Consider the following 18,187-nt stretch of genomic DNA (forward strand, 5'->3'; position numbering starts at 1 on the left):
GCGCGGCGCGGGGCGCGGATCTAACAGGCAAACTGCCGATGGGGCTCTCCCTGGGGGTCGGATCTGGCCCATCTTGGCCGTCTGGGCTGTCTGGGACCTCATCCGGGGAAACGCAGGGACCTGTGGACGAGTGTGGGCTGTTATGCAAGGGAGAGGGCGCATGTGACCGTCTCAACTCTGCCAAGATTACCTGGACTCCGGTACCGGCTAGTAATTACAGACGATCTTATCAGCCCCACCGTTGCCGAGATGATGCAAGCTTATGTAATGAACTCCCTTGTGTCAAGGCACCGGGGCCCATCCTTGCCTGCCGGTGGCTTCAGAGTGGACAATTCGAGAGCTTCTGTCCACATCTGCCCGCCATCCCAACGGCACCCAGGCCCAGGGTTAATAGGTGCCCCTCAAAATGCCCGACGAAAAGAAACGGAGCAAGACAGTTGTCTTTCTGCATCCGGACCTCGGAATCGGGGGTGCAGAGCGGCTTGTGGTAGACGCCGCCGTGGGATTGCAGAAGCGTGGGCACAAGGTCGTCATCTTTACGAGCCACTGTGATCCCGCCCATTGCTTCGACGAGGCCCGCGATGGTAATGCTTCCCCGGCCCTGGGATGTCTCCCCGATGAATACCTCTGACTCGATTCTCGACAGGCACCCTCGACGTCCGCGTGCGCGGTAACACGCTCTTCCCGACGACCATCCTCGGCCGCTTCTCCATCCTCTGCGCCATCCTGCGCCAGGTGCACCTAATCCTGCACATCGCCCTCTTCACCTCGGAGCTCGACCGTCTCTCCCCAGACGCCTTCTTTGTCGACCAGCTCAGCGCCGGCGTCCCGCTTCTGCAAACCGTCTCGCCCGCCCCCATCTTCTTCTACTGCCACTTCCCGGACCTCCTCCTCGCCCGGGGCCGCGGCCGCATCTGGAAGCGCCTCTACCGCGTCCCCTTTGACTTCGTCGAGCAGTGGAGCATGACCTTTGCCGACACCATCGCGGTCAACTCGGCCTTCACCAAATCCATCGTCTCGCAGACCTGGCCCATCCTCGCCCAGAAAAAAGACCTCCAGGTCGTCTACCCCTGCATAGACACCACCGCCACCACAACGACACCCAAAGAAGGGCACAAAGGAGAAATCGACCCCCTCCCCTGGAAGAAAACCGGCCTCATCCTCTCCATCAACCGCTTCGAGCGGAAGAAGGACGTGGGCCTCGCCCTGCGCGCCTTCGCGCGGCTCCCGGCCTCGCGGCGCAAGCGCGCCAGACTGGTCCTCGCGGGCGGGTACGACCCGCGCGTGGCCGAGAACGTGGCGTACCACGCCGAGCTCGGCCGGCTGGCCGACGAGCTGGGGCTCGGCAGCGCCACGGCCAAGACGGTCGTCTCGGCGCTGCACCTGCCCGACGACGTCGCCGTCGTCTTCCTCCTCTCGGTCCCCGGCGCCCTCAAGGAGCTGCTCCTCCGCTCCGCCACCCTCCTCGTCTACACCCCGCAGAACGAGCACTTTGGCATCGTGCCCCTCGAGGCCATGCTCAGGGGGGTGCCCGTGCTCGCGGCGGATAGTGGTGGGCCCAGGGAGACGGTGGTGGATGCGGTGACGGGGTGGCTGAGGGATCCCGGCGACGTCGAGGCGTGGAGTGAGGTTATGGGGAGGGTGCTGAACGATATGAGCGAGGACGAATTGGAGAGGATGGGAAGGGCCGGGCAGGAGAGGGTGAGGGAGCGGTTCGCCGAGGGACAGATGGCGGAGAGGTTGGAGGGGATCTTTGAGGGGATGAAGAAGGGTGGGGGTGGGAAGGGAAGGGGATTGTCGGCGATGTTGCTGGCGGCGGCGTGGATGGCGGCCGTGGGGGTCCTGGTAGTGGCCCTGGTGCTAAGGTGGTGGGGATGGCGGTAATGTCCTACTTTACCGAAGGTTATAGTCCTTTGGGTGTAAATAATATTCGAATCAACGAGCTGGTTTCTAGGAATGCTCGTGCAAGGATTGTAATGTCCCTGGCTGTTGAGTTTATTCCCGAAAGCACCACGACGGGATCTTCTCTATTACTTCCGCCCGTGGTTGCAATGCGGTAATGATAGTCCTCTCTTCCTCGTCTCTATCCGTTTTTTTCCCAGCTTCTCTTCAAACCCCGGCGACCGAATGACTCTGCAGAGGCCGCCAGACCAAGGAATGCAGATCCCCCAGACGACAACGCCCCACAATAGGGAGAGTGCAAGCCGATCCAATCATTCCATCATAGCCTCGCCTCAATGACGCTGAGAAGCGTGCATTTAGCTCTGCGCAAGCCGAGCAGCCCGCCCTCAGTGACTCACCAAGTTCTTGAACCTATCAAAAGAACGTCACCGGTCAGCATAGGCATCTTGTGCAGTACATGCACTTTTTTAACGATGATACGTACTTGTTGACGACGCGCTCAATTCCGTCACATCCCATCTTGAGCACCTCCATCTTGGGGCCGTACGAGAAGCGCACGAAATGATGGCAGGGGCTGTCAAACAGGTCCCGTCTGCGGGCCGGGTTCAGGTCGAAGAAGATGCCGGGCACGACAATCACCTTCTCCTCCAGGCAGGCCTGGAAGAAGTTGAGGCCGTCCGAGATGGGGCCGGGGAGACCCTCGAGGTTGAGCCACAGGTAGAATGTCGAGTCGGGGACGTTGCGGATGACGAATCCTATCTCGCGCAGCCGCTTGACCACGTAGTCACGCTTCTCCCGGAAATGGTGCTGGAGGGCAACCATTTCCTTCTTGACGAGCTCGGGCTCGAGCATCGGGATGGCTGCCTCCTGGAACGGCACATTGGTGCCGCCGTCGAGGTAAGACCCGCAGGAGCCGATGCTGTGGCCAAGGTCAGTGTGTGTCTGAAGCATGGTGGGTTGTGGGCGTGGCTACGGACGCCTTGATGAACTCCTTAGGTCCGAGAATCCAGGCGACACGCCAGCCGGGGAGGCGGAAGCGTTTGGTAAGGCCGTCGATGATGAGAACGTCGTCTTCGTCGACATCAATTACATTTTCCTAGAATAGGGTACGTTAGCACAGATGCCCATCTCCTCTTACCCTCTTCTTCTTCTTCTGTCTCTGTCTCTTTTCCTTTCACCTATTCGTTGTTGACGAATTATCTAGATGAGCAGACTTACAGCAGCACTGATAGTGGTTCCGTCGCAGTTGCTCGTGTAGTTATAGCCCGAGTAGAACTCGTCGCTCACAAGGGTGGCTCGCTCGCGGCACAGGTCTTGGATCTCGGCCAGCTCCGGGTTCGCAACGACACGACCCGTGGGGTTTCTAGGGTTAGACGTGAGGATGACGCTAGTTCCGCGGGCGATCTCCTCGGAGATCTTCTCGGGGTGGATATGGTAGTCATCCTCCTCAGACAGAGGGACAGGAATGGCCGCAAACTAGAGACTTGTCAATACCGGCGAACGTTATTGTTCCGGGAGGCGTTCCGCATACATTCTTGAAGAGTGACAGCATCTCATTATACGCTGGCCGCACAGTTAGCCCCTTTTCTCAGTATTTATGTTGGGGCAGCCGTACCCGTGTAGTCAGGAATGAAGAAGCCGACGTAGGCGTTGTTCAGGACCGCAGCAATACGGATCAGACCGGCACGGCCGCCGGGAACAATGGCGACATTCTCCCAGGTGTACTGACTCGCTTTGCCCTTGCGATGCATTTCGTTGTACAAGCGGGCGACCGCTTGTCTAAGCGGCTTGATACCGGCTGTTGGCCCATACTCGCGGCCGCTGAGGCTGACGTCAATGGTCTTGGGGCGGGGGAAACATCCCTCGATTTCATCCTCCACCTATACTGCGTCAGAACGAGATGGTTACTACTACGCCTGACGTGTCTACCTCAGGAGCGCCCTCTAACCAATACTGTTAGCCGTCTCCCTTGAACGTGAAGGTATCGTCCAGAAAAGATACGTACGGCCCAGATTGGCCCATTTCTCGGGCTCTTCAAGGAAGCCATGCTCGGCGGCACGCTCCGTGCACCAGACCACGCCGGTCGATGATCTGCTAGCATCTAACCCAGCATGGGGAAGATGCCTGCCAACGCAGGGTTAGTGGCTACGAGAGGACCAGTCCGTACGTGGTCAACGTACCCCTCGTGGGCGGCTCGGAACTGTCTATGGACTTTGCTGCTAGCCTCTGAGACGGAGAGAACCGGTCAGTGGCCTGACGATCGAGATGGACAGCGGCAGCTTGTTGGAGCGCCAACATATACATAGAGGCCATACCATTCAAACCCGGCTCCCCGATGGAGAAGCGGCGCGCTGGACGGGGGACGCCAGTATTGCGGTTGATACTGAACTTTCGATTACCGAAGCCCGGTACATTAGACATGGTGAAGGGCAAGGAGGGACGAAATTGAATATGGTGAAGGTGTTGTCAAATCGGACGGATGAGGAGGAAAAAAGAAGAAGAGGACGGAAAGGAAAGGCAAAGAAAAAGAAAGCGAAAAAAGCTGTTGTGAACAAACGCGCTTTCCAGCTGAGGGAGGCAGTGGCGGCACAGAAAATACGTGAAACTTCGCAAAGTCGGTCTCACCGCAACTGCGGAAAAATAAATATCGACCCAACAAGGAGGAGGTTCTCACGATCCTACCCAATTTCCGACCCGCCAGTAGCCTTCGATCTTACTGCCTCACCGCAACGCCATCTGTAGTCCGGAACCCGATACGCGTCTTTCATGCAGCACTGGGGCAGCAGTGACATGCAAGTGGTCCCAGCACGAATCGGTATTACGCGGTATGACAGCACTCTCCTTGAGCGTCCGAATCCGACGGAAAATACCCTAACATAGTAGGTCCCTCGACCAACTGAGCTTATTTTTATGCCGGCGCGGGGCTTTATCCAGGACTGGGAGCCAGACGTAGACATCCCATCAAAATGGGTTGAGGCGGAGACAGCACCGTCTCGGCAGTGAGGCCCGTTCCAGCAACCCAAGCGTCGATCGACTACCCCGCCATCAGCCACCGGCGGGGTATTTCGCATAGGGCGGCAAGGGTCAGCTCCCCTGCCAAGAAGCCCAAGGGGCAGGGTTCTGGAATTTCGATTGTTCCCCAGTTGTTTCTGGTTGGAAATACATCCTGCTTCGGTAAGTGTACTTCTGGAGTTTTTCGCGATATCGTATGCCACGAGACGGATCTCACCCCAGTCAAAGACACCGGCCGATGCGTGACTTGCTCTGCCGGACTCGCCGCATGCTTTGCAAAGCTTTGCCGTGGCACGAGGCAGTTGATCGTGACTGGTGGTACTGGTTTGGCATTTCTATTATCCCCGATGCTGGAAATCAGTAGCGACCGAGAATGGGGGCGCTGCACGTTGCCGCACATCACGAGGTTAGGTTTTAACATTGCTAAGCCATGTATTGGAAACAGCAGTCATGACTTGCAGATGGGCGTGGGCCTCCTCAACGTTCCCGAAGGCTTCTGATGTCTCGCATGGTTGGGTCGAGAAGCCTGACAAGGCAGCTTTGGCCGCTGTGCTGCGCCCCAATCAAACTTTGTTAGTCGCCGCCGCAGATTTGGTGGCGAACCTTAACAGGGGCCGCCTATCCGGGTAGTGGCTGTGCTCTGCTCTGCTCTACCACCTTTCCATGGTGTTGGTGCTTCGCCCCCCACACCACTTTTACAGTAGTGCCTCCAGACGGGTCCAGTGCTCTTGGCCTGAGGCTCTTAGCAAGGCTGGAAAAGCGTCGGTGATATGTGATTGCCGCATCGCCTCGTGGAGGCAATTGTTACACCATGTTGTTGGAAAAATGGGTAGTATAAAGAATGGAACTCGCCAGTCTAGATGGTGGGTTTCGATGGCACACACGCGCGAACCCAGACGGCAAACAGATCCAAGCACACTAGTGTGCCCACCGAACACTACCTATCTGTAGCTGTCCGCTAGCGGCCCTCGGTTCCGGCAGCGGCTTGTCACTAGGCTGCACTTGCGCCTAGGGCTTATGTATCAGCACTAAGCTCCCCTCATTTGACTCACTCCTCGGCTCGTTAGGATGACAACCGACTTCCTCCTCGCATCAAACAACACGCACACATCAACCACCATGTCGAGTCCCCCGCGCTCCATCCTCGGCTCCATCAAGGACAAGCTCTCCGGGAAATCGCGGTCGCGGTCACCCAGCCCACATCCCTTTCCGGCGCAGTCCACGACGAACCCGTTTGTGACCCAGCCGGCGGCGCCATCGCAGGGCGCCCCCGCCCGCCCGCCGGCTGATAAGAGCCAACCCCCGCCCCCACCCTACTCGGAGGTCGCTCCGAACCCCACTATCGCCATCCACGATGCCGGCGCCGAGCGGGTTGCATCTCCGGCCCCGTCGGCCTCGTCGGCGCGCTCAGACCGCAGCATCACGTCGCCCGAGGACCCCTACGCCTTCCTCAGCTCATTCGACACCGTCTTCCTGATCGACGACAGCGGTTCCATGGCCGGCCGCTCCTGGCGCGAGGTCAAGGAAGCCTTGCGCGCCATCGCCCCGATCTGCACCGCCCACGATGACAACGGTATCGACGTTTACTTCCTCAACGCGCGCAGCGGCGCCAACTCGGAGGGCGGCTACTGCAACATCAGGAGTGCCGACCAGGTCGAGTTCCTCTTCACCAACGTGCGCCCCTCGGGCGGCACCCCGACCGGCACGCGCATCAACCAGATCCTGAAGCCCTACCTCCGCCACTACGAGAAGCAGGTTGCCCGGACGGGCAACCCGGACGACTGCGGCGTCAAGCCCGTCAACATGATTGTCATCACCGACGGCGTGCCCACCGACGACCCCGAGTCCGTCATCGTCAGCATCGCCAAGAAGCTCGACCGGCTGGAGGCGCCGCCCCACCAGGTTGGCATCCAGTTCTTCCAGGTCGGCCGGGAGCTCGGCGCCGCCGAGGCGCTGAAGGAGCTTGACGACGGACTGGCCCAGCAGGGGGGCGGCGTCCGGGATCTGGTCGACACTGTGACGTGGGACGGCAGAGACGGCGCGGCTCACGTGCTCTCGGCCGACGCCATTCTCAAGGTTGTGCTGGGCGCCGTCGTCAAGCGTCTGGATAGGCGGACGAACGCGCGGTTGAGCGGCGAGTCCAGACGGAGTCGGACTCACCTCGCTCCGTGACCGGTTTCCTCTTATAGACGATGAACGGGGTCTTCTTTTATTCTTTCTTTCTCTAATTTTAGTGAGGTTTGCTATGACATAAGGCGTTGAAGACGCAGCACAAAACAGGCCCGGGTGGGCGTGGTTTCATTGGACCTGTATTACTAGATTTCCTCTTCATCGCTGATTTAGATGGTTGATGGGGGATGGCGGATAAGGCCTGCCTGCGGCGGAGAGCGCAGACGAAGCGGTAATCGCCCCTGACGGCACTGGAGAACATTGATACCCCATCAAAGACGAGCAAGTGTTGGCTTTTTAGACAGAGAATTAGCAAAGATCAGCACTTCCCTTGACAACTGATCCATGAGCTTCCCGTGGCAGAACACTTGGACACGACGAATGCCGACTTTTGACGACCTAGAATAACATCAAATCTCACCCCCTCCATTCAAGAAGCCCAGACGCAGAAATCAATGAACTGCAACCGTATAGTATGCATTGTGTCATGGTCGTAATCATTGATCCCCTGTTCCACTCCCGCACCGACCTTCCACTTTGCCCCTTACAATGCTGGTAAACCATACTCCGTACATCAGAACCTAGAATGTCGCCCGAACCGTGGAACCCCATAACACCAATTACTCTGCTCTGCCCAAAGTAGAAGCGTGGAGAAGAGAGAAAGAAAAAAAAAAAAGAAAAGAAAAAACGAGTAACAAACAAACAAACACTACCCGCTTCTGCTCCCTCCCCGTTCAAGGCCTGCTCTCCCTTGTTTTTTCCAAATCCCAACTCCCCCATACGCTAAAATCCACAGTAATCGTACACCAAGCGAACGGCAGGCAAGGGATCAAGCGAAGCTGTCCTCGGCGGGCCAGCGGACGCTCCCATCGCCAACACCATCACCATCACCATCACCATCACCACCTCCCTCTCTCTCCGCTTTCTTCTTCTTCCTCTTCCCCCCATCCACCTTCTTCCCGTCGCGGCCCAGCACCAACCCCTTCTCCGCGAGCGCCAGCCACACTGCATCCTCGCTCCCCTCGTCATCCGCGCCGCCCGTAGCCTTCGCGCGCCCCGTCAGATCCAGGCCATCCAGCCTGCGCACGCGCGCACACCGTCCGCGCACCAGCATCTCCCACACGCGCCTGCGCATGCGCGTCGCCATGTCCAGCCGCGCGCAGTACCGCCCGTCCGTCTCCGCGTCCTGCGGCGGGAGCACAAACTCCCCGCCGCCGCCGCCGCCGTGGTCTTCTTTGTCCCGCTGGCCGTTGCCGTCGTCACGGTCGGCATCGCCTTTCCTCGCCGCCACCTCCCGCTGCCGCTGCAGCAGCTGCTGCAACGCAGGCGCGTAGAAGCCCAAAGTGACGGGGTTATCTCTGCAGTCGAGGTCGGCGAGGGCGCGGAGGCCGGCCAGGACGTCGACGGCGGCGGCGGCGTCGGCGAGGCGGTTCCCCGCGACGAACAGCCGCTTGAGGCGCTGGACGCCGCGCAGGCCGCGCAGGCCGGCCAGCGCGTTCATGTTGAGGTTGAGCACCCGCAGGTTGGGCACCATGAGGCCGATGTGGTCCGGCAGGCTGGTCAGGCCGCAGTTGGCGAGCTCCAGCAGCTGCAGGTTGAGCAGGTCCACGGGCGGCTCGAAGCGGCTCAGGAGGTTGCCCGAGAGGTAGAGCTTGCGGACCTCGTAGGCGCGCGCGAGCAGGTGCGCGAGGTCGAGCGGCTCCGGGCCGTGCTGTTCGCGCAGCGAGAGCGAGTCGATGCGCCGCGCGCGCGAGAAGCCCTGGATGCGGACGAGCGCGTTGCGGTCCGCGTGGAGGAGGCGCAGGTGAGGGAGGAGCTTGACGTCGAGGGACGTGAGGTGGTTGTCGTTGAGGTGCAGGTATTTGAGCGAGGGGAGGGGATCCGCCTCGAGGGAGAAGGTGGAGAGCTGGTTGGACTCGAGATTGAGGGAGTTGAGCGATGAGAGCTGGGCGAGGTGGGCAATGCGTCTGATGCGGTTGTTTTTGAGGTCGAGCTCGGTCAGTTGGTCCATTGTGGCGCCGTCGAGGTCGATGTCTTCGATGAGGTTGCCCCTGACCCGGAGCGTTTGGAGACCGCGGTGGTATTTGATGCCGTCTAGGCTAGTGATTTGGTTGTTGTCGGCTCGCAGGCTGCGCAGATGGACAAGACTCCTAAAGGCCGCTAGACTGGTAAGACCGTTGTTGGAGACGTCGACATACTGAAGATTCATTAGGTGGTTCCAGGCCGTGAGACTAGACAGCTGGTTGTCTGTGGCCCGCAGGTGCCGGACGGAAGAGGGTACGCCACTGAGGTTGCCAATGTTGTTCTTGGAAACGTCGAGGCTCACCAGTTGCCCGCAGAATTCGTCCAGCGCGTGCAGTGCGCCCAGCCCTTTGCCGCGCAGATCGAGTTCCTGCATGTCTTCCCAGTATGGCTCGAAGGGCTCCACCTCGGCGAGCTTCTCCACGAGCTCGCGCATGCTCATCGACATGACGCGCCTCGACCGGTCGCCCGTGACAAGATGATGGTCGCCGACTACGTAGCTGGCCTCGAGGGGGAGCGTCTCCTCCGCACGGTGCACAGTGAACTCGGAAAGGGGGCTGAGCGAGAAGGTGCCGACATATTGGCTCATGATGGGAGCTCCATCGACGCCGGCAACGGGGCAGTCCCGGGATCGTGCCGGGGTGGCTAATAGGAAGCTGAGGCCCGCTTGTTGCCCGCCTTCCGGCTCAGGGCCGACGACGCCGTAGTCTCCCAGAACGCTGAGTTCCATGCCCGAGACCCCTTCCTGGGATTGAGCCTGGGCCGGATTGGACTCTTCATCCCGCTCATCGATCCGCGACACGGGCCGTGCCATCAAGGACTGGCCGCGGACGGAGAGGTGACGCCGCGGACCTCGCGACTGGCTGCGGGATTCCGATGACCTTCTTCTAGAAGCCGCATGAACTGAGATGATCCTTCGTCCTCTCCTGAACGAGTCACCAGCCGAGTCGTCTGCAGCCTGGCAAGGGATGCGGGCGTCCTCCGATATCATTTTGCCAATCTCGGCTACGTCCTGGATCACTGAGGCTATCGGAGATGAGAAACTGATGGTGAGTCGCCTGGGTTCTTTCCTTCGGCCATCATGGATGCTGATCTCGTGCTCAACGGGCTGCTCCTCAATGTGCATAGACACCAGCGATGCTTCCTGACTGGGATTAAGGTGGTGTGTGGGCTCCGCCGCTGTATTGAACGTCATCTTCTGTATCGAAGCAGCGGTAGACGGCCTTGACGGACTGGCCGGGCTTTCGGGGCGCGGAAGGTCGTCTTGAGGCTCGAGCTCCTTCTTGCCAGTTCCGCGCATCAGGTTCTGCATCTCCATGGTCATGTCAACCGATAGATCGGGAATATCGGCAAACGGATCGTCCTCGCTGACTTCGGAGTGAGGGAAACTTTCCCTGCGTTTCGCAGAAGCGGCCGCCGTCTTCCTCTTGACCCAAATATTGCGTTGCCTGTCCAACACCATGTTTCCAACCTGGTCCGGAATCAGATGTAGCACGCTCTCTGGGGCGATTGTTTTCCTCGCTTCGGATCCTCTTGAAGATCCTCTCGAGGAACCTGTCGGCACCGACATCCCGGTGGATTGGCTGGGTGGGCCGGTCGAGCCCTGGGACGCCACGCCGTCACTCTCAGCATTGGCACGCTGACGCTCTTCCCACTCCGGATTCCGGGAGATGCGAATGTTTGGTGGGTCACTGACAACATCGGCGCCAGAAAGTGAGGTTCGACTGCCATTGCTGCCCCAAGCACTCTTTGACTCGACCTCGTGCTCTTTCACAACTGGGAAAGTTTCTCGGGGGAGAGTGGCTGAACGCATTGAGGAGGCGATGATTTCGCCCATGTCACTGGCTTCTTCATACTGCTTGAGTCGCTCAACGAGCTCGGGATCTTCCTGTTTCGTGGGCATACGTGAGAGAGGAGGCCGCCCCTCGCGGCTCGGCGGGCGCGAGAATGGTTCCTGGGTTGATTCCTGGAACGAGCTCTCCAAGTCCGGGGACGGCTGTCCGTGCTCCGCATCCGATTCCTCTAAGCTGGCCAGTCCGCTTGGCAAGCCGGCCTTGCTGCGGATCATAGCCATGATCTTGTTGGCTTCATTGATAAAGTCCTCGGTCCTGATGGACGGCTTCCTATTGGCTTCTAAGGTGGCACCGATCGGCAGGGCAGCTGGAGGCTGCGAATGCCTGCTGGAACGAGCAAGCGACTTATCAAGCTCGGCAAGGGGCGGACGGTCCCGCTGAACCGAGGACCGCTGGCTTGGTGTGGGGGTCCGAGGCCGCAGCTCTTGTCGGGCCGGAGCCGCTTCGGCCTCTGCCATTTCGTGCTGGCCGCTGCTGCGCACATCTTGCCAGTGCCTGCCAATGGCCGACTGCATCTGCAGGTGCGACAGCTGGACTGAATCCACCCCCTGAGCGAGGCCATCAGCCCCGTACGAGACATCCGACTTGTGCAGCGTCCTGCGTCGCTTTGGCGTCGGGTCCTTCGAGGGTGATGTCCGCGGTCGCTTGATTTCAGAAGCGGCAGCGTCTCTCCGCCTCGGCGTGGTGAGGGTGCCGACATACGGCGGGAAGGATGCTCGGGTATCTCTTCCGAGACGTCGAGGAAAATGAGAGGTTGTAGGCTTTTGCCGCCGTCTGCGTACTACTAGGTCCTCCGCATCTGATAGCGACGACGTCTGGCTAAGCTCAAAGATGGGGGGGAGCGGAGGCTGCATCGAGTCTCCATCGGGGCCACGGTTCTCCTTATCGCCATCCATGCCGGATGCGTCGTACGACATTTGAGAAAACTCGTCATTGAATTCGTATCCATCTAGTTCCCCGGCCCCAAATCTGTTCGGCGAGCCCGAAGGCAGCCGTAATCCAGACGCGCCGCCTGATTGCCATTGGTTGTCGTATGGGTCTTCCTGGGCTATCGAGAACGAAAGATCGCTGGGGCCCTCTTGAAACTGGCTTAGCCGCCTGAGGAGGGTCTGGTTGGTAAAGGTGTCGTAGGGTTGGAAGAGCTTCAGCGGGCTTCCGACACTGCCTTGGGGGGGAGCGAGGAGCTTCTCTGATCGCTTCTCCGGGCTCGGATTTGGGGCAGGCGGGAGATCCGGACTGTGCAGGGGCGTTTGGTCGTCCGTTTCCCAGCGCTCAACCCTCACTGTAGGGAATTGCTTCGGCGTGCTCGCTTGCAGGGATTCTTCGGGATGCAACTCATATGTGTCGTTGAGCGCGGAGCTCAATCCATGGTTGCGGAACGATCCATCTTCTGATCGGCCGCCCCTTCGGAAATTGACGAAGCCTCCTAACTGCTCGTAATCTTTTGTCGTCTCGAGATTGCCCGAATGGGCAGGGATCCCAGACTGCCCGTCGGTAGCGTCTTCATCCGCGCCACCCGTGAGGAACCTCTGGTTCAACCTCAGTTTCTCCAGTCGCTTGCGAAGCTCGTCGGGGGATAGCTCGGCTGGACCGTAAGTAGTCTTGCCATTGCTGGCCTGGCGTCGTTCCAGCAGGATGGGGCTGAAATCCTCGTTGCGAATGTCGCTCCGACCGCTTACCTTGCGCGATTCGCTTGTAGCGCTCACGGACACTGCGGTTTGATCTGTCATGGAGGCGGCTTGAGAGCCGGTGTCTGGCGGTAGACTCAACTGGGATCCCCGGCTCTCATCGCCGGATTCCTCGGTCCGCCGATATTGCATCGAAGTCGGGGCTCTCTTTGGCGAGTGCTGTGACAACTCCGGCATGGAGTCGTCGACATGTATCTCCACTGTTGAAGGGTCGCGGGGATAGAGAGGCGGGCTGGACGGCAATGTGACGTCGAATCGCGACGGCCTCTCTGGGTACGAGGCGTTGTCTTCGTCGGCGGGCTCTGGCGCCGGCAGCGGGGGCTTGAAGATATTCTCCAAGCCTGTTCCCGCCGAAGTGAACAGGTCTCGCGGCTCTCCGTACGACAAATCGCCATACACCAAGCGGCGCTTCCACTCTGGCGTTTCCCCTTTCCCCTTGCAGGGCGACGAGTGCATGGATTTGCGGCGAAGAAATGACCGGCGAACGACCGAGTTCGATGTCGAAGCCGAGGCTGAGCGACAAGCATGGCAGTCACGCCCACTGTTGAGATTGCTGGGAGTGACCTCCTGGGAGAGCTTGGAAGGGGTGCGACGAGTGGTGGGGGTGAGCTTCTCGTTGGCGCTCCGCTCGTTGAGGATATTGCTACCGGTGCTGTCGGTGATGTTCTGGGACTTGTTGACGCGGGGACTCAATCGCGGGATTCTACTAGCAGCCGCCTTCGTCTTCTGTTTTGGGTCCCGCGGACGGGCAGGAGTAGTCGGCTCGGCAAAGGACGCGTCGGCGGATCCGGGCTGCGACACCCAGTCTTCGGAAAGGGAGTCCAGCCAGGCGGGCGCGGGCGCCATGATGGCAGCGCGCGGAGGCGGAGCCAGTGGGGTTATGGATGTGGTGTATATGCGCCGGAGTGCTGCTACTTATTATTGCGCCGTCATCAAGGCGTGGAATCCCGGAGCTGTGAGGCGCGGCGTCGGCGCTGTGATTTGTTTGGCGGGGTTGTGCCGAGGATGCAGAAGCTGGATGTGATTATCTGTGGAGCTGTCGATTGGGGGGGAAATTTTAAAACGTAAAAAGGGGCAGAGCGCAGCAAATGTTGTCGCCGAAAATAATGCTCAAACGCAAGCCATAGCCATAGAGACTGGGTTCCCGTCGCCTTGTTGAACGTGATGATACTGTACCGTGAATTAATACATCATCGGAAAACCCGCCCTACTGGACAATCTCATCTCGGATGCGGCACCGGATCGCGTTTTGGGCATAAACACTGGGACAGATGCTGATTGGGTTGTTTGGGGCCGGTGCCTGTTTGCCGTGGCAACGGACAGACAAGGGTCTAAAGGACCTGCAGCTGCTCAGCTGACTGCGCGCGCCATCTTTAATTGATGATCCGCGTCGTGGCGCGCGTCGACCCACAGCTCCAATCCGTAGGCCCCCAAGGATGTGAATTAATGCACTGAACAAACCTATCTCGATCGCAGCACCCGCGCCGAACAGTTCAATCCCAGCCCACCACGACGCCGATGTCAGGAGACGTGCATTGCACCGAACAATGAAGCCGTGTCTCGGCAGTCCCCATCGGGAATGGCTGCATCCCGAGCGCTTCTGCAACCAGCCCATTTATTGCGAGGCACTGCACAACCCCGACGATGTCCTCTGCCCCGGATCCGACGACGAGTCATACCACAGCCCGGCCGACCGTCGCATGCGCTACGAGGCACAGGCGCAGCGCTTCCTCGAAGGCAAACCCGTGTTCTTGCTCTCGGCATCTCTCCGGGGGCCCTTCGATCGGAAATCCGGTTGGGTCAACCCCTGGCGCTCCAAGTCTACATCCCGAACAAAGTCGGTCCGCCGAAGACGGCCGCCGGCATCACGGAGGGCTACGGTAGACCACCATGAATCCAGCCATGTCCCCGACTCGAGCGGCTACCACCTACGCACGCCTGAAAGACAGGGTGCGCCACCTCGCGCCATCAACACACCCCCACGATACATGGACGACGAGTCGTTTGACCGAGTATGGGATTGGCGAGACAGAGTTCTTGCCGAAATCCAGGACAGTGTATCTTCGAGTCAGAATGTCTCACAGACGGAACCGGCGCTCTTGGACTCGAGACTAGCGACGCAATACTTTGTCGCACCCGTCGCGTCATTTGATGGCGGTTCGAGGAGCAGCTCTGCTCCGCTCACACCTAGTGTGGCCGACCGCACCATGAAACCAGGCGCCCCTGGGATATCGGGGCGAGAAGTGAACGGGTTGTCGCCTTCCCTGCAAGATAAGGCAGGGCAAGTCGCTTGCTCGGGCCGGGCACCGGCTAGCGCGAGCTCCCTTTCCTCCATTGGACCACAAGCCATAACTGAAGACCTCAGTCCGTTCGATGCAACCGATCTGTCTCCACATGCTGTGAGGATTTACGAGCAGCTTGTCATCGCGGAGCGCGCCACTAGCACCAATGAGGAGCAGCGGGGTGCCCAGAATGTATCAACTGAGAGCATAACAGCAAAGAAAGCGCCTTCGATGAGGTCGCCGGCAGAGAGGGAGCACGCCAAGGTAATAGAATCAAGCACGCCCTGCGATATTTTCCCAGAAGCAACAGCATCTTCCACCCGGGCCAAGGCACAGGCCAGCTCCCGCACGGATGGAAGCTTTCGCTACCGACGCAACGACGGCCGGGCTATCCTCAAGCGTTCTCGACCTGGAAGCAAGTTGTTTGATTCCCACTACGCACCTCGGGACTCAGACCTTTATCCGACTCTGGACGACCAGCCGGCTACGAGCCGCTCCGAGGACAAGACCCGTAGGACCCGTCTAGAGAGGAAGACCGCGGATGAAACGTTGACTGTTGCGTCCGAGAGCCTCCACGAAGTTATCACTGTTACCACAGGACTTGAAAGGCGGGCAACGCCTGAAAATACTCTCACGCCTATGCACTGTCAACCCATGCAGGAGCTAGACGGACAGGCAACCGAACCGGACCAGTCCGAGAGAGATGAAGAGGACGGAGACACCGAAACAACCTCGCAAATCGACGGACCGACACTAGTCCCTTCCGGATCCGCCTCCGGTTCCGACCATCCCAGTACGCCCAGTTTCGGCCATTTTTCGGCCGAGAAGCACTCGCAAGACATCATCTATGAGTCAGCTGGATTTCCCAGGAGACTGCTTTGGCCCAAATCACGACGGAGCGCCAACAGGGATTCTGCACCAATGTTTGCTCTTGGACCTGAACTCACACCGAACTCAACGCAACCTGAATCTGTCGGACTTGGGCATAATTTCCCTGCGAAGGAAGTTGTGTCTGAGCCTGCGGATAAATCAGAAGCTGTCCAAGTACCGCCCGAAGGACAAGCTTTGGTCAACACTCAACAAGATCCACCGTCTGTTGTTAACGAGGGGTTTGAGGGACACGCAGAGTCTACGGTGGAAAAAGTCAGGGGAAGCGAAACCGGGAGCGAGGGAGAAGACGAGAAGTTGCCGGAGCAAGAGGAACCCCAGGTCGACACCATGGCTGATTCTAATACAAGTGAGGGTACGGAATCTGAGACACAACCAGCCTCTCGGGGTCCCGAATTAGGGATCCAAAGCCCCTGGGTCAAGGAAGACGTAGCACCGCTACCCGGTAGAGCACCCGACCTCAACACGTCTAGCGACAGCGAAGATACCGGAGATACAAGAGATACCGATCCTAAGGCTGTCCAGAGCCCTTGGATGAATCAAGCCAATACCGTACCTCACATCCCGCACGTTACAGAGCAGCTCCATCCGTCTCAAGTTGGTACCCTAGACCTCTCCTTTATCGCCAGCCAAGCACTTGAACAAGCTGTTTCACAGAGCCTGTGGGCAAGAGGCGACTCGCAGATCGCAGCACCGGAGCCCCCGGTGTTCAATCCCTTATCATCACCCGCGAACAGCGTTATTCTACCAATTGCCGCCATCACTCAATCTCAGCAACTAGCGGGGCATGAAGAGGACATCGACATGTGCAATTCCCAGCTGTATCCTCCGCATCCATCCACCCCTGAAACGAAGCAGTCGGGCCTGCCAACGCCAGACTTCACCTTCCCCGTTAGATCCTTCCGGGACTTTATGACCCCTTCTCCCCAGCGTCCCGCCAAGAGACGCCGAATCTCCACCGACACCCACTGCCATCTCCCGAGCACCCAGGCTCTCATCAATGCTGCCATATCCAACCCCTGGGCTAAGCCTTCCACCTCGAGACCCAGAAGGCAGAAACGCGTTTCATGGGCCCCCCTCCCAGACGAAACGGAACCCACCACCCCAGCCATCGAACCCGACGTTGCCGCAGCAGACTCACGATGCGGCGCTGGACTCTCAACCAGTGACGCTAACGTCATCAGAACCAAAACACCTACCCAAGTTCCACGAGCAGGTTCCCCCCCGCCCAGCATCCTCGCCACGTCCAAGCTCCCCACCGAGGCAAACCAGAAGTTTGCCAAGCATTTTGCCGCCGTGACCAACCGCCGCCGGCGTGGTGGTAGCAGCGGTGGTGTTGCCGCCCAGAGGACGCCACACCTGCAAAAGCGACGCCTCCTGCCGAGCGAGTCGCAACGGGTCTGTCCCAGCCCGGCGGTCGACGCCATGGCGGAGGCGTTTCTGCAGGCGGATGCTCATCGTGTTGACGCGGAGCGGGGTGCGTCTTGCTCTTCTTCCCCTCCATCTTCTTCAGCGCTGCGGGATGGGGATGGGCGAGGGCCGGAGTTGGCGGCGGTGCAGGAGCAGCCGTGTATGATGGGTGTTGAGGTTGTGGATGACAATAATAATGATGATGATGATGAGGAGGAGGAGGACGACGATAAGGAAAACCGGGAAAGAGGACCGGTGTTGTCGCTGCCCGACGACGAGGCGAGCGCGTCGCAGCTGATTGACGACGTCAGCGCTGTCATGGAGAACCTGGATGATTATCTTGGTGGCGGTGCTTGGGATCTGGATGCCGAGCTTGCCAAGGCTAGTGCTGCTGAGAGGAGACGGGAGGGGGAATGTCGGGAGAGTGGGTCTGGCTTGGGTGGCCTGATGGATGCTGGTGTTTAGGACTAATTAACTAGCTAGCTGGGTGACTGAATTGTTGCCTTTGTTGGCAGTGGTGTTACCGGATCTTTGATAACTGCATTGTATTGGTTATACCCCCGAGACTGGGGAATTGTTAGGCTGGCTCGGAGCTACGTCCCGTAACTGCGCATATGGGACGGCGCCGGGCGTGTTGGGAAGTGGAACTGGAACTGGAAGTGAGCGGATATCAATTGCCATGATGCAGGCTTGTTCCTCAACGCAGCTTGTGAGCAATTGGGTTTATTTAGGAGGCCAATTTACGGTTTGTCGACGTAAAACGCCGAGTTGATTGATGGCGAAGAATCATGCAGTCGAAGATTGCGAACAGAGCTCCCAGATTGAAAATAAGTTGTACTTGAGACATTCTCTCTCTCTCTCTCTCTCTCTCTCTCTCTCTCTCTCTCTCTCTCTCTCTCTCTCTCTCTCTCTCTCACACACACACACACACACACACACTGCCTCTTCCTTGTTCTCTCTT

General features: G+C 59.0%; 5 protein-coding genes across 5 annotated transcripts; 3 read left to right on the forward strand and 2 right to left on the reverse strand.

Moving 5' to 3' along the window:
• Nucleotides 1-406: 406 nt before the first annotated feature.
• Nucleotides 407-1,884, forward strand: ALG2 (Alpha-1,3-mannosyltransferase-like protein; the record flags this gene model as incomplete). Its single annotated transcript, XM_071059235.1, has 2 exons — nt 407-584; nt 647-1,884. 2 exons carry the CDS (start codon nt 407-409, stop codon nt 1,882-1,884), a joined length of 1,416 nt encoding a protein of 471 aa, XP_070915336.1.
• A 404-nt stretch (nt 1,885-2,288) lies between these two features.
• MFIFM68171_03815 (uncharacterized protein) lies at nt 2,289-4,323 on the reverse strand (the record flags this gene model as incomplete). Its single annotated transcript, XM_071059236.1, has 10 exons — nt 2,289-2,313; nt 2,387-2,821; nt 2,880-2,998; nt 3,121-3,378; nt 3,434-3,465; nt 3,518-3,782; nt 3,832-3,845; nt 3,908-4,026; nt 4,083-4,128; nt 4,218-4,323. The coding sequence occupies 10 exons, from the start codon at nt 4,321-4,323 to the stop codon at nt 2,289-2,291; spliced, it is 1,419 nt and encodes a 472-aa protein (XP_070915337.1).
• Nucleotides 4,324-6,033: 1,710 nt separating this feature from the next.
• Nucleotides 6,034-7,086, forward strand: MFIFM68171_03816 (uncharacterized protein; the record flags this gene model as incomplete). The annotated part of the gene is made up of 1 exon (XM_071059237.1): nt 6,034-7,086. One exon carries the CDS (start codon nt 6,034-6,036, stop codon nt 7,084-7,086), a length of 1,053 nt encoding a protein of 350 aa, XP_070915338.1.
• Nucleotides 7,087-7,912: 826 nt separating this feature from the next.
• NUD1 lies at nt 7,913-13,492 on the reverse strand (the record flags this gene model as incomplete). The annotated part of the gene is made up of 1 exon (XM_071059238.1): nt 7,913-13,492. One exon carries the CDS (start codon nt 13,490-13,492, stop codon nt 7,913-7,915), a length of 5,580 nt encoding a protein of 1,859 aa, XP_070915339.1.
• Nucleotides 13,493-14,193: 701 nt separating this feature from the next.
• Nucleotides 14,194-17,691, forward strand: MFIFM68171_03818 (uncharacterized protein; the record flags this gene model as incomplete). The annotated part of the gene is made up of 1 exon (XM_071059239.1): nt 14,194-17,691. The coding sequence occupies one exon, from the start codon at nt 14,194-14,196 to the stop codon at nt 17,689-17,691; it is 3,498 nt and encodes a 1,165-aa protein (XP_070915340.1).
• Between the last annotated feature and the right edge of the window lie 496 nt (nt 17,692-18,187).

The sequence above is a fragment of the Madurella fahalii genome (genome assembly GCF_045866475.1).
Source record: "Madurella fahalii IFM 68171 DNA, scaffold_2, whole genome shotgun sequence".
In the NCBI taxonomy this organism is placed as follows: Eukaryota; Fungi; Ascomycota; class Sordariomycetes; order Sordariales; genus Madurella; species Madurella fahalii.